Source organism: Anopheles maculipalpis, chromosome 2RL (genome assembly GCF_943734695.1).
Source record: "Anopheles maculipalpis chromosome 2RL, idAnoMacuDA_375_x, whole genome shotgun sequence".
Taxonomy (NCBI): Eukaryota; Metazoa; Arthropoda; class Insecta; order Diptera; family Culicidae; genus Anopheles; species Anopheles maculipalpis.
The window spans coordinates 38137851-38155869 of record NC_064871.1 but is presented as its reverse complement, the minus strand read 5'-3'; the positions used below and the strand labels follow the sequence as shown (position 1 = coordinate 38155869).

General features: G+C 41.3%; 2 protein-coding genes across 6 annotated transcripts in view; one reads left to right on the top strand and one right to left on the bottom strand.

Annotated features, from left to right (window-relative positions):
• The window catches only part of LOC126556690 (uncharacterized), a 100251-nt gene that overhangs the window by 47054 nt on the left and 35178 nt on the right, over positions 1 to 18019 (bottom strand). For all 5 annotated transcript variants that reach the window (XM_050212122.1, XM_050212123.1, XM_050212125.1 and 2 more), the window contains 2 exons: positions 3175 to 3284; positions 2922 to 3087 (listed from right to left, as the gene is read on the bottom strand). In XM_050212122.1, the coding sequence (XP_050068079.1) occupies positions 2922 to 3087; positions 3175 to 3284 (276 nt within the window). The remainder of the gene's footprint in view (positions 1 to 2921; positions 3088 to 3174; positions 3285 to 18019) is intronic.
• The window catches only part of LOC126559434 (cytochrome b5-like), a 95609-nt gene that overhangs the window by 75844 nt on the left and 1746 nt on the right, over positions 1 to 18019 (top strand). The gene's annotated exons all lie outside the window — the stretch shown is intronic.

The window sequence follows — 18019 nt, the reverse complement described above, 5'->3', positions numbered from 1 at the left end:
AAGACAGGTAGGAAATGAAAGTCTTGTTTGCATTTCCTAGAAACCTGAAGCAAGAGCCAATGGTGGTATATAGACGTTATGTCCAGAAGTTGTTGAAAATAAAGTAATTGTACTTTAAACAGTCTTGCCGGGCGGCATCAAGTTGTGGATAAAAATTTATTATAGTAAATACTTTCTTGGCAACTGTACTTTGGTAAACAATGCAATTGCAAGATATCAGCATAGATTTCCATTGAACATATGGACGACCATTTTTCTTGTCCAAGGACAAGGACACAGCAGGAAGAATTTCCTTTTCCTTTCAGTCGATACCAACAAACGGATGAAAAGTATTTGTCACTCGAAGCATTCCTCACTCAGAACGAATATTTAAACCCATTTGTCCGGCTCCGATGCCGTTTCCGGTTCGCATCAAATCGAACACAGCTCACGGTATAATTTTTGCTATGCAGCAAGTGATATGCAGTGCACACAAGTGCAGCATACTGGAAGCAACCAGACTCCAGCCCTTGTTTGCTGGACATGCAGTGAAGCTGGAATGTTATCTGGACGCCCGCTAGCACCAGAAGCTTCAACTATTTGACATTTCATCCCGCACACCACCGTCACGGACCGCGCCGTCTGCCCTGGCTGTGTACGCAAAAGCCAGAAACATTCCCAAGCACAACTAACTTTCCGAGCGAATGTCCGATCCGGAATGCAAGAGAGCGCACCGGTAGGAGTTTTCCTTCGGTGTAGTAAAGGGCTGAAATGTGCTGGAAGCGAATAGAAACATCATTGCACGGAAACACAATTGGACAGTTTTCAGTCAATATTCCTCAGTTCGTGCCATATATCCATCCCGGGAGAGAACGGGTCCCTTGTGAACGATTGGCCCCCTTTTAGGTCTGCCCGAAAAAAAGGGGTTTTCCATCCTACTGATCCGTTGTGGCACTGTTTGCCGAACGTGTTGTGAAAGTTTGAGCAGAAAAGAACGATGTGTGTGTGTGTGTGTGTTTTCTGGTAATATGTGCATGTTTGCTTAGAAAGTTTCGTATATGTGAGCGTGCAATATTGAGAGGCAAAGCGAGACATTCTGTTTGATTTCGATGAACGTTCAAGGTAAAGGAGATGTACACATAGACGTACGTAGTGATAAAAGAAAACAGTAATATGAGATGGAGAAAAAGGGACCATAACCATAACCGTATCATACGATCCATTCTACTGCCACGCGTGATTGTTTGCAGTTTTAATGGTGAAAGCCATTACTGCCATTAGCTGGACGATAGGTTTGACAGCTGCTCGAAGCTTTTGTTGCTAATTGAAATTTTTAGAATAGGGAAAAGCTACCCAGCTCTGCTGAGAACTAACAAAGCACAGGGAAAGTATACGGTGTGGGAAAAAAATTACATCGTGTAGAGTTGCTAATAATTTTACTAATAATTGGGAAGCAATTCGGATCTAGTTCTTATGTTCATCATACAGAAAGGAAATGTTGGAGTTAGGCTTATAAATTTGTGTAATTTTGAGATCGAATCAGCTCCAAGTGTACTGTAAATTAGGGATTAAGATCCCACCAGAACCGTTCTCTCGTAGTGCATGCTACTACTAGCCCAATACGAGGTTTAAAAAAAATCACTCATTAATTCCAGAGAAATAATTCCGTTTTGCCTATCATATTTGTAATCATTACTGTACACAATCTAGTTCATAGATATATTCATAATGGCAAAAGACTCCGTTCACTATAGCTTGTGAAATAATATGCACCAGAACCAGAACTCAATCCGTTCTGTTTCGCACTAGCAGCAACTAAACCTGAAATCAATATTCCGTCACGGTTGTTTAGCTGTGTTCCGGGGAGTGCCGTGCGGTTCAATGCATTTTTGATGCCATTCCGCAAACCGATTGCAATCGAAGCATATGGCGGAAATCGAAAATCGGCCCTCCGCCATGTTTACCATTTTCCCTGTTTGATTTCCTTTTTTTCGGGTCCAAATCCACCGATAAGTGACATTTATGAGTTCAACCGAACGGTTGAGGTTAATCCGCGGGATTGCGCATCGGTGGAACCATGTGTAGCTCATTAAAATAAGGAAGGGAAGGGTACGGAAAAGATTGCTTTCACCGGAAATCCTTCCTGGATCAGAAAACCTCAATCGCTGCGTTTGCGAGGGACGGCACAGTAGAGTTGGAGCAGCAACACTTGGCTTTCCGTACCGATTCCGTGATTGCGTGATTTTCGACAATCAATCGTTGGGAAAAGTAGTTTTTGAGAAGGGCAAGGGTAGGTGCGGCAGCGGGAGGAGATGAAAGCGAGAGGTGTCACCAAGCATCGAATAGGGTTGACGGTTTGCAGCACATAATTAATGATGCGCACGATTGGACTGATTTGTGGTTGGTTGATTTGCCACGTTTCTGTGCCCGTGCCGATGGGAAGGGCACGAACTGGAATCGTACACTGAGTGGCGAAACAAAGGCGTGTGCGGAACTGGAACGATGCCGGGTGAAACGATCACCATTCCACTCCAATTCGTCACCAAGGACTCGATGAAAGTGTTGATGGATGGGGCGTATCGTTTATACCAATCGCCCTGTTCAGTTCACCCTCGCTCATTCAGTTATATCACTCTTTGCGCTTCGTGAATTTATGCTTCATGAAGCATTTTCTTCACCTGCACGGTACGATCGATAGGGAACGAAATTTCGCTCGGATGTCGGTGTGTTAATTAATCGTGCCCCAATTGTTTGGGGCAGCACGGCACGGCGTGACAATTATGCAGTAACATCAGCGAAACAGTTTTACAAGCACACAGTTATACAGATTCGCGAAATAAGGCCTTGCTCGGGGGAGACTATTTATCGTGCATTTCCTATCCGATGCATGTACAGTGTAAGGCTGGGTTAGGTAAACATTGCAATCAAAAAGAGACACTTACCTGAACAAGCTTGAGGTGGCAGTGGGAAGATGAGTGTGGTCGAGCTTTTTCGCCGTGCCACAGCACAACCTAATGACTGTGGCTTAAAGCTTCGTAGCTGCTGCATAAAATCTGAACACTCCATCAGGGCAACGTCTGCGAAGTGCAGATCGCAGAGGATTTGATTCTGTGGGAATAAGTTTAAAAAAAAAAAAGAAAGAAACACACAGTCAAAATTGTTTTCGTGCGAGGATGCACGTGTCTGTGCACTCACCTTGAACCGTCTTGCACGCTTCTGATTGGGGCCAGTAAGGTTGAGACCACATGAGTTGCACCTCAAACATTCCTCGTGATAGTGATTGTTCTCATACAGGGGCGAAGGCTCTGCGGAGTGAAGAAAATAGGAAAATGGGGTAATAAAATAAATCGCAACTGTCACAGATATTATTAAAAACGGTAGGATATTTTTTCAATGAACAAGAGAGGTTAACGATATATTTATTGCTTGCTGTGGTACTCGTTGCATGTGACTACAGTCGTACTCTTGAACCACTGTTGACGCTCTTTTTATGTATTCAAGTCGGAAAAAGTTCAACTGAAATGGATAAGTATTTGAAATAATAAACTCACACCAATGCTTCATCAAGAATGAGGGAATACAAATCGATATCATGGCAAGTCACCATTTTAATAAAAAAATAAAGCTATTCCGACTAAAGGAGCAATAGTGAGACAGACAAAATACTCAACGTAAGCCGATTAGGGACATTTTCCAACTGTTTGCCGTTCGTTTCACGTTTCGTGCAGATGGAATGCTGTGGCAGTTTCTTGTAGAGACTTTTTTGCAAGAAAGAGCTGGATTCTTGTTGATGCGAACTAAAAATGTCCATACCGTTTAATATCGAAGAGCATTTTCATTACTCGTTAAATAAAATATGAGGTGGAAAAATATCCTTTGGTTTGTGTTAGTTATTGGTCACTTAAAAAATATACAAAAAGGTAAGACAGTTTCACGCGAAAGCTTACTGAAATTACTGGATGGTAGTGAATCATTATAATTGCTATTCATCAAACAAGCACATTCTATTGGTTTCGCGCTCATACAGCAAACGAAAAAAAATATTTGATTGAACTTAGAATTTCTCCCCGTCCAGCTGCTATTACACATTCATTTCGCTCGGTCTAAAGAACGCTGCCCGATGAAGCGTCCGGCAAATTGATGCACTCGATTGGAAGAAAAATGTACATCAAATTATGCTGGATGATGTAACGAGCGAGCCCAGGAGCCTGCCTGCGAGGAACAAAGTAGACTCACCAAGTGGACGAACTGTTGGGCTACGGTTGATCATTTTGCGCTTTGCTATAGCACAACTCGTCAATGGCACCGTGCCGTTCCGGATGGATGGCATGAAAAATGAATAATTTTTCGGTATTTTGCTTCGTCCGAAGATTTCGAGTCGTGTCGGATTGACAAGTTGAGTGTGAAGGAAAATGTAATGTAATAGAGAATAATCAGCTGCACAATGCATCATTTAACATGAGTTAGTTTAACGCTTCATATCGGCACTGTGGTTCACATCAACCCGGCGATTGCTCGCTTTGGGTTTAAATAATTTAACACAAGTCATCACCATAAGAAGTTGATTTTTTTAAATACATTTTTCGTTTTTGACTCATTGAATTTGAACACATTTTCACAGATAATCATATGAGAATGCAAAAAAGGCATTTTATTAACTTAACTGTTCTTTAGATGAAAACAGAAAAAAAGTGTGCAATGAAAATTCGTTTTGTATTGTTACGTACGAAATATCAATATTGCTGTACACGATATATCACATATGCTAGTACCCAAATTACCCAAAACTTTAACCGACAAACAAAAGAAGCATTCTCCTGAAGGAGGTCCCAACCAGTCATATCATAATATTTAAACTGATTTGTTACCAACTTTCGACGCACCACATTTTTCATGGTACAAAAACTTCCGTCGGACTGGTTGCATAGAAGGATATAAATTAAATTATTATTATTATTAATAGATCTCTGCTTTGCAAACATGTTCCAGGGCGAAATTATCTCACTTCGAACCAATTAATAATGGTTTCCGCCCTTGCAGAACATCAAGCCGTGGAGTATAATTCATCAACGCGTACGTGCACCGTCGCACCGCTACCGTCTGGATCAAATCCAGATGCGTAATATTGAGCTAATAAGAAAGAAAACTTCCTTTATGTTGATCAGTGCTAGAGTACGAAATGGAAAGGTGGTCATGCTTTCGGGATAGTTAATGGTGCTTCGGAGATGAGCCCGACAGCTGGTAAAGCGCAAAAGTTTATTATTTATGTATCGAATTATGGGTACGCTAGGGCGCCTATGTCCGAGTGCACTTGAATGGGTGAAACCGACATCTGGCCCCGTGCACCTTATTTCCTCCTCCATCGTTATCGTCCTACGCCTTCGTCCACAGTGGAAATCTATTACTCTTTTCGAGAGAGAAAAAATGTGTTCCTAAGCGGCGAAAGATAATATGAAGAAGATTATACAAGTGTGTCAGCCGAATGACTAGGCATGGGGTCTCTTTGGGTACAGGAAAGACAACCATTTGTTATGTTACCCTGTTCCCGTTCACATGTCATCCCAAAACGGGAAGGTGTCCGCAGATCGATGGTACCAGTGAACGATTTATACGTAACAGGGAAGATATTTTTTTCTTCTCCACTCTTCAGACTAGCACGTATTGGAGCCTTTTACCGCAAAAAAAGAAAGGCACAGAGTTTGGAAAAGTTGTTGCAAGTAACATTTTGCTTGCTACAGTATCGTGAAGCTTTCAAGCTGCCAATGAACCATAAAAAAATCCATCTTTACACGTTAATGGAAGAAGCAGATCTAGGTTCGGTCTTTATGTGCCATGTCCAAGGATTTGTTGGCACTTTTTTTGTTTTCTTTTTTATGTGTTTTGAGTGTTTAAGATGAAATTTTGTGAAAAGAAAGAAGTGATGTATAGATAGGTGCGAGCAGCACCTGAGTCCATCCATTTGTTTGTTTCGAAGAAGTAAACATGCATTTGTACCATTGCAAAGTGTTGGTTAATATTTAACGATACTTGACCAGTCCGTAAATTATGTTGAAAGAAAAAGTAACAACAAACACAGTTTCAATGGCAAAAGTTCGGGCGAAGTTACGCTCTGCTTTCATAATGGACTTTTGTTGAAACATTTTGTGCACTTTATACCATATTGTTGTTTGCCACAGTAGAATATTTTATTTTTATTAATTTTGTATTTATTATGAAGTATGACGTTCAAAGTAGAATATCTAGATGAAAATATTTGATTTTGTTTTTTTTTTTTCAATGTGATGGAATCAATAAATTATTGAATAATACAGAATAATTGAATTTTATCTTCCACGTTTGCTTAACATGATTCTTCATCAACACTCTTGTGGCTTATACGAAGAGGTAGCAAGCAACATTACTTTCATTTTTTCACTTGCGAATCATCCTCCAACCGTCCGGTGCCTTTGGGTTAACAAAATTGCGTCAATCGGCGATGGTCACGGTTATCAAATATTGAAGTGACAGGTTAGACGGCTGGAAAAGATGACCAGATGGTCTGCAGGTGATTGCTGTGGGCCGGAAATCGTAAAGGTTACGTCCGAGGGTTTGTTTCGGTCAGAACTCGGTCGGTCGATTAGCAAAACGGGTAGGTGAGCAGCTATGATTTCACCTTCAGTTGTGTGTGTGTGTGTGTGTGTTTTTTTTTACTGCTGGTCATTTCTTTGATACCCTCCGGTGGGATGGTATGGCTAGTTCTCAGATTTAATCAAACAAACTATACCATCAATTGGGGGAAAGACGAAATGCATTATTTACTGGACTGGTTTTCCATGGTCGTATTCGGTAGATTTGATTGTTGTTTGTTTAGGATAGTTACTGGAAGAGAGATTGGTTCGATTCTACGGTCGATTGATGTTATTAAAGTCTCTTTAATCATTATCTGAATATTTTAGTGGAAATACTGCACCCGTACTTGGGCTATGATTGTTTCCTTTTGTTTGTAAAAAAAGGCTTGAATACGTTTTACGATCAAACCTCAATTCCTATTCAATCACAGCAAGATGTTAATATAGGAACAGTAAAACCAATTGCCATAATTTTCTCATTGATCCATTAAGTACGGTTCAAGATGCACAGCGTTGGCGTTCAATATTATATCAATCGCTTCTGCTTTTCAATGTGACTTCAATCCCTCCAGCTCCAAACCACTTCCACGCTGACAGTTAAGCTGATAATAAATGACAAAACTTTGAATCTTCCATTTTTATAGCTGATGCGACCCTAGAAAGAAATGGTCAAGCGTGAAACATTTCTACCTCCAATAAGATGCGATCCAACGAAAGGACTTTCGAGAGCGGACAGCTTTCTTATCTTATTTCTAGCACAGCATCTTATGTTTGGTGTCACATTTTCGCCATTTTCCCATTTCTTGGCTTATCTTCAACGTAATGGGCTATGGCAGTAGTGGGTTGCGAAGTAATCATGCCCGTCAAAGTGCTACCATCCCATGAACGTATGGAGCAATCACAAGAAAGTCAACTGCAAATGTTGGATGGTGTAGGAAGGAAAAATACTACAGGTAACTTACCAGGTGTCGAGTGACATTGTGGTCAACCTGTCAAAGTTGTGTGCCTTGGGTTGAAAAAACCAATCGTACGATTTCAGGGTAGTTTGGTTCCACTGTTAAAACCGGCAAGAAAGTAGTGAACGTGAAGTAGCGGTTTTTTTACGTTGGAAAAAACACTTGTACTTTGTGATTGACGGGAGAAAATAGCGTGAAGAGGAAGGCTTCTTTAAGTTGGTTTCATATTTTCGGATCCATTTTTATTTGGAATTTTAGAGCGTGTTAGTAGTACTTTCCATGCTTGTTTTACACAATTTTGTAAAGAATTAAAGGCATATCTTTAAATACGCAGGAAGAAAGGCGCTTGTACAAGATTGACCGATTACGGGAATAGGGTTAGAAATGACCTTATTTTCAAAGTAAGCTAAAGTATAATAAACCCATCAAAAAATAGCAGCATGTTGCATATTCCGAAACATAATTGTGTGCTAAATAAATCAAGAAAATGATGCTACCACGAACTACCTCCTGTGTGATTACGTTACACGCAGCTGGAGCTTTTTGGTGCGATTGTTTATGCCGGTGCCTGCCAATAATCACTTCATCAAGCGCTGAAGGTCATAAACCGAGGCGTCACCTAAACGGATTCGGTAAGCAGCGGCACCAGGTGCTGCGATAATTGTGCGCCTTTTCGTCCATTTGCTTCACGAGCACAGAAGGAGTTGATTAGCATAATTCCCTCCTCCAGGCAACTCGAGCCAACGGAGGCTAAGTTCGTCTAATATCAGCAAACGCAACGCTAACTAGGCCGAGTGAAAAGGGCAGGTACTAGGCCGAGTGAAAAGGGCAATAAAGTACACTGTTATGATGTAAACCGATAGTGGCAAGCACGCAGCCGGTGCAATATAAAAGAAAGCGAGCTCTGACATTTCACTGCCATTATGCTTGTGCGGTTGGAGCGTTTGTAAGTGTGCCATCGTGACAAAAGGATCCAACGGCTTGACTTTCACTCTAAAGTTTCTTGCTGTGTTTGACGTTGAAACTAAAAAAAAATCAGTTTAGATGGTATCATCTCTCAGGACTTCCGCAAGGCGTAGGCCGGTAGGCGTGACAAAATAAAAGCTACTTTGAAGTTAAATTCATCCACGAAGTCAAAACTGCAACATGTATTTGAGGAGATGTTAAAACATACTTCAATTTACGACTCGAATCAAATCAAGTCATTCTGAACAAGCAACATCGTTACCTTCTTTGCGTAGATATTTCAACAAACATCTTCCTCGCTTGCAATAATAATAATAACTTTAAAGCGTTAACGGAGACAACATCATCCGTCAACGGTCAGCAACTGATAAGTGGTATGCAAAGAAGGGCAAAGTATAAAAGATTTGTGTTGCTTCACCAACTCATTGCCTCTTGACACTTGCCACGGTAAGGTTCAAGCAGTGTCCCGTTTTTTTTTTGAGAAATTTCAGCAGTGACACTGCAAAGCTCAGTCAAAGTGATGCTCACTAAGAACGAAAAACGAAAAGATTTCTGTCGAGAGTTGCTGAGTGAAAATCCATTCTACTTTAAACCCATCACTGTCGTAGCGCGTTTTGTGGAGAAGTGACACGGTTTGAGCGACTTGGTCTGGTGGCAAAATTATAGCTGCGAACAGTGATGGGCGAGTACCGAAACCGCCAACGGAAAGAAACGGTGAGAAGCACTAAAAATTATCACGAAAGTTGTGTCCAATAGAAAGACTTTAGCTTGGCAGAAAGAAACTGGAAATGGCAATGGATGGTTTCGTTGCATAATTTGTAATTTAAAAAAAAAGCGATGCAAAAACCCCAGGATAGAGTCGAGTGGAAATTGATGAAGTGAATCGAGCGGTACGTACTCTTGAAGTACATAATTCATCGTACGGAATCTTTTTCTGCTTTTCTAGGTTTCGGTTTCGTCGCTGCATCGCGCTTGGGGCAATTCCGCGTCACAATTACGGTTGATGAGTGGCGTGTATCTTCCAGCTCATTCTCCACAAAACTAGTTTATCATCATTATATTTGCCGAACTGGTTCGGTTGCCCCGGCCAAGGAACTTTGTGACTCGTCTATGTGATGAACTGGGAGGTCACCAACGGTTGTGTTTGCAGGACGTAATGCTGCTGTCGTCAGGCTGCTTTACCGAAGACGTTGCATTAGAGCCATCCGTGCTGCCATTCTTCTCAGTCAAGTGTTGAGTGATGGAATGCACGTTTTCTTTGAAATCCCTTTGCATATTTCAGGCTTCTTTCTCCTGATTCACCCTTCAAAGCTGTTCCATGGTTTTTGTTCTTGTAGGGATGATTTTTCTTTGGTCAGCATGGTATGGTTTCTTTGTTCGTTTTTTTTTTCCCTCTACAATCAATCTTCTGAAATGAAGATGCTCGTTCATGTAAGGTTTAAAGTAAATAAAAAAATGTGTAAGGTTTCGTTCGCTTGTACCAGAAAGTACGGTACTGTAATTATGTCATTTTCGATTGCCTGCACTTTAGAAGCATCATGCAGCGAACGGTTTTATGTTTTGATAGAAATCTCACTTCAAATTTCTACTTTCTACGATGGTGAATATGCCATTGATTTACCCAGTCAATAATAAAACAAATGCAGCATTTTAATTTCGTTTGAGATGCTTCAACTATATCATCCTGGATGTGGACCAGAATCTTGAAAGCTGTAACTGAATTGAATGAAATTCACAAAAAGGAAGTATATTTAGACGCAATACAGTCTTAAGTAGCTAACAAAGCATATTTCACAAGACATGCTGTTCGTACTGCGAATAGGATTATGTTTCGGGATTAAAATGGATAAAAACGGTAAGCGTTACGTAATACGATACTTTAATTTCGTTTCGATATGGTCTGCTAGCTGCAGGATTAAAGCATCCGAAACATGTTTTATTGTACGTTTAGCTCACTCGCCCTCTTAACAAACGAGACAAGAAGAAAAAATCCTATACTCTGTACGTCCCCAGTCGTTTGTTCGGTTGCAGTAAATAGTTTGTTGGTTGGCCAAAAAAAGAAAAAGTACGAATTCCTTGTCCATGTTCATGACAAAAGGATTACACTTCCTGAGCCGATAAATTACGTTCCATATGTCAAGTGCTCAAGCGTTGTCTTGTGTATTTTGGGTTCCGACGAAATGAACAAACGCAAAACGGGCAAACGGTGTACGCCTGACAGATAATACCACCGGACATGGGCGAATGAAATTATGTTACGTACAAAAAATACACACCATACACGCATAAGAAATTTTCCATAAGAAAAGAAAGATAGCAGCATTAATCCTCCCGGCTGAAAATGTCTCTTTAAATCCGCGACCGTGCAACAAGTGCTGTGGTTGTCTTGAAGCAAGCGATGAATTTTGTTTTTTCTTAACCGATAGTAAGGCGCTTCATGCATCCGTTAAGATTTTGCTGGACGTGTGGCACTGTATCGCTTCACTTTAGCAGTGCAATCGGAAACGTACGAAATAAAAAAATGGCACAAGTCGGTTTGGATGAACGAAACATCCCGCCCGATACGCTCCATGTCAAATTGTAGCACAAACATCAAGGATATAATCCGGGAATGAAGAATATACGGACGAAAAGTGCACACCAACGAACACACGTACATGAAAGCAAGATAGATCTTATGAAGTTGAACCTTGAAAGCAAGGAATCGGATGAAATCGAACCAGCCAGAAGGATGGTGGCCGGTCATGTTTAAGGGATCAGTTTCGATCGGCATTTCCGTTTGTGAAGCAACATCAGAGAGTAAGCAAAACAAAAAAAGGACACACGAAGCATGATAGCCTGATGCCTACGGGGTGACGGTTGCTAGTTGCAACGAGTTTGAAATTGAATTTTACATTATTTGATTGCATTACAGTGAGTCAACGATGGCGGCTGGGTGTCATACGAGCGGCCAAAAGGGTGTGCTACTTTCCCACTATTCCCGATGGTTGGCTGGAATGTGCTTGTTTGTGTGGAGAGATGAAAGAAGTAGCAATTGCTTTAGGGTGTCCCAATCAACAACGTTTCACATTTGCACGTGAGCTAGACGTTTGAACCCCGTTTGTTGTGCGCTGCAGGCACAGGTAGCGATATTATTGAAGCATTTCATCACTGAGCATGGTAGCTATGTAAAACAAAAAAATTTCTGCTATTTGTAAAAAATAATCTCGTACAGTACTACACAAAAAAAAGCTATCGTTCCTGCTTCAGGTATTAGCACGCAGCCCGACTAGGCGAGTCAAGAACCAGGCGTCTCCATTGGCTGCGTTCATGAGTTCATGCAAGTCTGTTCGTTCTGGTTTGCTTGTATGCAAAACGTAGACTCGAGTAAGTTTTTGCGAGGTAAAGAAGGTGATGAGTTTTTTTTTAATACTTCTTACACACACACACACACACACACACCCATATACAGAGAGCACAGAGTGAAGAAGCGCAGAACTCTTCAGCGAATGTCAGAGATGAAGCGTAACAGCGCAATCCGTACAGCAAACGATAACTTGAAAAATGGTTTATGCGGAATATGTCTTCTTTATGGTTCGTGAACAATTCTTCTTGACTTTGTGCTGGATTACAGCACAATACCCATACCCATACGTACTAGTCGCTACCGTCGTACGGACGCTGGTTTAATAGAACGCCGGCAAACGGTGTTGGAACGCTCTCGACTGGCGCCGTACCATCGGTTTATCGGCCGCTTCGATGGCAACGGATCGAATTTTTATGGATCGAACAGGTTGTGGCACGGTTGTACCTTTAGCGCTAGCAATCGTACCAGGATCAGGTTCAATAAGAAAATGGCAACGATTTGCTTTACACGAAGGTTTACGAGCTGGGCTAGGGAGCCATGAACTCTTCAAGGATATGCCAGTGGCGGAGAAAAAAGTCTTAAAGCTCAATCCGTTGCTTTCGGTTTTCTCATCGGCTCAAAACCTCGGTTTATTATTCTCTACACGAGCATGATGTGTCTTTCGGGGTAGAAACGTTTTATTACCATTTTAGCGGTGCTTCCGTGCATGTGTACGTGTGCATGGGTTCATTTTTTATTTGTAGCGTTGTACAATTCCAGGACAAAAATATGCTAATAGAGAGGAAACGGTCCACAGGTATGCAAGCGAGGACATTTGGGAGACATTACCTGCGAGTGAAGAAAATCGCTCGCCGTAACTTACTCACCTAGTCAGAAACGTAGCAAACCTTTCGTATCGATCGACGCGCTAGCAGAAAAAAGGGATTCGTCCTTGGAATCAAACCGTAACATAAACGGCCACATATTGACGAAAATATGCATCAAACAAAACCAATCCGGAAAATTCCCCTGCTCGCAAAAAAGGAACGGATAAAAATGGGAACCTGTTTCGGACGGTACAGGATTAGTATGTGGTCCACTTTCTGGTGTTGCTTAAATTAACGATCGAAAACGCCTAAAACGACCACCATCAAGTTGAAGTTTATATCCGTTGAAGGGTTCAAAATAAAAGTACACAAATGTGTACTTTCCGTGCGTTGCCGGAAGCTTGACGCATTTCCTTGCCTGATGTTGCCTTTGCGAAAATCCGAAGCTCAAAATCAATTATCGATTTCCGGGACGACTTGTACGGTCGTTACTGAACTGAATATCGCAGAGTGTAGGCGAAATGGGTAGAATAACAGGGGAAACTCCGACCCTTATATTCCCTCCGAATGAGTCACTGTATATTGTTTGTTTACTTTTATGTCTGTGTGTTTAACCGCGTTTGGGGTATGCGTTAAATTTGAGCACATCGAAATCGTGGTGTGAAATGGCGGCTAGTTGGTCGGTGCAGTTTGGCGATATCGTAAATTTTTTCCAATTTTTGCAAATACGTCGTTTTGATCCCATGCTTCCTTCCAGTGCGTTCATAAACTATTTATTGACCTTCGCTATATTCAGGTACATTTGCCCCACATTCGGACCGTTGCATGAACTGAACTAAAGCATCGTATTTGCTTTATTGAATTGTTCAAATCATACCGTGTTCATTCGTATAGAGTGCAGATTCTGTGTGGTTTGTGGAGAGGTTTTTTTGTTGCCGAGGAGTGGCTAGTTTCCCGGAAACTTACAGGAAAATTGAATCCATGCTCTATATAGCTGATGCAAGGAATGAGTATGTGAATTATAGATTTAATTTGTGATGCCCGCAGCTAGGTAGGAAGCTTTTGTTTTTCAAACGATGGAGGTGAACCATTTCCCTTCACGGCACGAGCATCATTACTAAGTCATGGCACGTATAGTTCCGTGATGACTATCTCTCAAGAGTAAAGCGTACCGTTTGGTATCGCAATCATTAATGTTATAAAAAGCATCTACACTCTACCTCTGGTGGATCGTTAATTATAACACCCGTCGGTGAACGATTGCATTCATTCAAGCACCATCTCAAGGTGCTTCGATGGAAAAGCTCGGTGCACCCGCGCGTGTTCGAATTGATTAATCCTTCCCGTTCATATCAGGCTACGGTTACGCTGGAAGAAAAAGGCGTTTGATGTTTACGGTGCAAATTAGCATCATTAATCTTATCGACGTATGCCGGGGAGCAAGTGGAGGCACTGGATTGACGTACCGTGATTTTCGGTTGCGCTCACATACTGTTTTGTGGCACGGTGCAGATGGAAGCGATGGAATTGATATCATTCATCAAACATTACTGCTACCCCGAAACAGCGCAAAAAGGGCGTACGGAAAACAAAGAAAGACTCGATAGAAAGCTCTTGCCATCAAAAGAAAATGTGTGACATTTTTTTTTCACAGCCCTTTAAACAAGCAAAAAATGGGAAAGAGGACAAAAAACAGGAAAAAAAGCATACACAAGGATAAAAACAGCATCTCCAAACAAAAATCGTTTTCGATTTACTTTGAGAAGCATTTACGCAACACGGAGCATTGCTCGGATCGCGAAACACAGCACGTGGGGCAAAAACTGTAGGGTTCATGATTGACACCAGATGGAGTTTATCAAAGGTTTAGTATCAGTTGTGTGTTGAAGAGGGCGAGCCTTTCTGTAGGTTAAAGAACCGCCACACCGGACCATCATACATTCTGGCACGATTTTCTGGAGCAACGTCTGGTGGGAGTAACGGGTCTTGAACATGAGCATGAAAATGCAGTATGAAAACAAATTGTTGTCTTGAGTGAAAGCGAACGCAGCGGTAAGCAGCAAGGAACCGTCACAAAATTTGAAGTAAGTGTTGGCAAAGTAAAAGCTTTTACCGTCGTGCCTTATGGTTTCTTCACTCTCGCTTTCTTTCTCTCTCTCCCTCTTCCTATGTGCGTCTTACAACGATGATGATGATGATGTTGATTCGTTTTCGAAGTGTTCACTGCCGTTACCAAGGAGACCAACAAAAAAGAGCATACCAACTGGCGGAAGGTTAGTCGCGATGTGGTGCGTTATTCGACGTCTTCTAGCAGGCACAGTTTACTTTCGCAGGGCTTTCCAATCAAATGAGAAAGACTGGTGTATGGAGCGTTGTGGTCGCGTCTATTGTTTGTCCCGCGCCAGTGGAAATTCTATCCAGAGACATAAATCTTCACTTTGCTCGTGTGTTTCTGCACGCTACACAAGAAGTAGTGCATGCGTAGAAGCTTCCTTCACCAACTGTGTTACTGTGGTACTTGCAAGTGTTCCAGCATGAGTGTTCTTCTACGTGCCACTTGCCCTTTTGAATGATGCCCTGGTGAATGAAATATCTTTTACCCATAGTTTTCCTTTTTCTCGTGGCAACAACGGCCTACTGGGGTGCTGAAGCCGCTTGTTGAACTACGGCGACCGGGAAAGGTGTTTCTCTGTGTTTATAATATCATTTACCGGATGGTCTACAGAGGTACCACCGCAAAGATCGATTTCAAACCAACAGAGTAACATTCGCACGAAAGCGTTGGAAAATTGTGGGAAAGTGCAACGCACCGTGGGGTAAGAAGGAGGACGTTGAGTAGAAAAGCACTTGAATGGAGATGATGCTTGATGCTAGGAGATGACAAACGGCACCGGGAGAAAAGAGGGGAAGTGTAGATATCTTGCTCAGCGTATCGCAGTAGGCGTAGTAGCTGTACGGTACGCTAATAATGGCTGGCTCATCTGGTGTTGTGCCCGTGCAGAAAGCACCATGGCAATCGTCACCAACATGTGGGACATTAATCTTGTCGTGCTGATCGCGTCACGTGCGATAGTTGTAAATTTTCATCGTGAATTTGGTTTTTGGGAATGTGTGCTTCCACTCCCAGTTGGCATCGCCGGAAAGGCAACAAAAATAGTCGGTTGTTTAATTTTGGTCACAAGTGCAGCAACACACTGTGGTGACGTTTGTTATTTAAGAGTTTGAAATGAATGATTTAATTTCAGGTCGTAAAGTGTTGTTACACCGTGCTATCAAACTAAAGTTGTTTAAGAAAATCGATATAAACAACTTCGTAGTAGAAATTTTTTAGATATAGTTTAACTTTTATGTGTAAATATTTTTTTCTTTACATTTGCAATAAATTTCTTGTGTGAGAAATGTTTCATCTAAAGAAAAATGGAATAGGGAATACGAAAAACATTGAATAGAACAGCCGTAGAATGATTCAAATCAAAGAAAAAAAAACTGAAACAGCAAAATGTTTTCGGTGAAGATTTAATCATGTTTGTGCTCCCGGTAATTAAAATTCGCAATTTATTACTTTCATATTTACACCCAAATGAAAGCCACAACATTTTCCCATCCTATTAAGGACTTCTATCTCTAAAGCTTAAGAAAACAAGAACAAGAAATCCCCCAAAAATGTAAATTCTCCAACATGATCAAACGTTAGCAAGCACGGAAAAGAAAATCAAAGCAAGAAGCAAAAATTAAATCGAGGTATTAAATTAAACCAATTTGCATAAAGTTTTGCTCGAAGCTTCCCTCAACCGCACGGGTGCCGTGAGTGAGTGAGATTGGCCAATCGTACATACCTGTGACTTAAAAAAAAACCTATCGAATTCGTACCTGAAATGAGTGGACCGGCCTAGTGAGAATCATTTTAAACGCAAATTAAAATCCTCAAACTCTTACGCAACACAAACACGTATTGAAGCAGTACATCGTATCATAAACCTCTAGTTCGAAGGAAATGAGGGCCGGAAGGTCGGAAATATTATACAGATTCGATCTCCTCTAGGATTGAAAAAAGTTGGTTCTAGTTAGAAAAGGAATGGGATGGTACAGTAATCCTCGACTTTTCGGCAATGAAAGGAGCTGAAATTATCATTCTGGCATTGCTTGGGGATGTGAGAAGAATTAGGAGGAATTCAATTATTTGTCTGCCAAGGTATGATATGGCCGAGATGTACTGAGGGCTGTGGTCGATTAAATATGCCACCTCATCACAAAAATGTCAGGCTGAAAAATCATTTCAAATGATGTTTTCCCCAAACTGAAGATTTTATTCTTTAAGAGCATGCTTCAGCTTTCCTACTAGCAACAAAGCTTTATTATTTCAAAGCAAAACTTGTTGATGATGAATTCACAAACTTTCACATATATTGCGGGAGTGGAAACACTTGGAAAAGAGTAAATAATGCGGACAAGAATTATTACACCAAAAACATTCTGCTTCTCCGAACAAACTAGTCGTTCAGAGAATATTTTCCGGAATGTAATTTACTGCTTGTCTGAACAGGAAAAAAAATGTCCAAGTACTGAACAGGAAAACTACTTTTAGTACGCTTTTTCTAGTATAGAATCCACACGCAACGAAAAGTAGATTTACCCTCACATCCTTCCATCGAAAAAAAAATCAACGAACCGAAAAGATTTGCTCAGAACTCACAATCTCAGATGCCGAAAATGGTTGCACTGGACAGTACATTCGAAATTTCCCGTTTGTGGGCAAAATGCTCTGGAACAGCAATCAAAAATCAAGTCAGTCGTCTGCAAGATGAAGGATTTGATGAAGAACCATTTGCTTCTGTCCGCCCCATAAATGTCACTGAGTTTCCTTCTACACCTGACGGCTTTGGGGTTAATCCTGTCCCTGTTTCCGTGCAACCTGAGCGCCGGGATTGTACTTTCATCTTGATCATAGTTTTTTTTTTGTTGCTTCTTGCTGATACTGACCTCTCTTCGTTCATCTCGCTCCTCAATCGTAACGCGCTGGGGAAATGTCTGCTTTTTACAGTAAGACCAGCTTTTCCGGAGGCGGACAACCGACCGAGCTTGTCTGTCGCAAACGACACATTTGTGGTCAGGGTTATGTGGTTCGGAACAGGTTTTTTTTTCTTCTTCTAAATTTCCTCAGCTATTTGAGGTTAGTGTTACCTTCTGGGAGATCGTTGTATTTTTTGTTTTTGTATTGCAGGTTCGTATTCGCGACGATTCGGTTGAATTTCATCCCCGCCAAGTTTTTTGTTTTTTTGCTTTTTTGGAGTAACGTGAAGACAGGAACTTTACTTGCAAAAAGGAAACATGCACACGTATACTCCGTTCTCAGAAGAA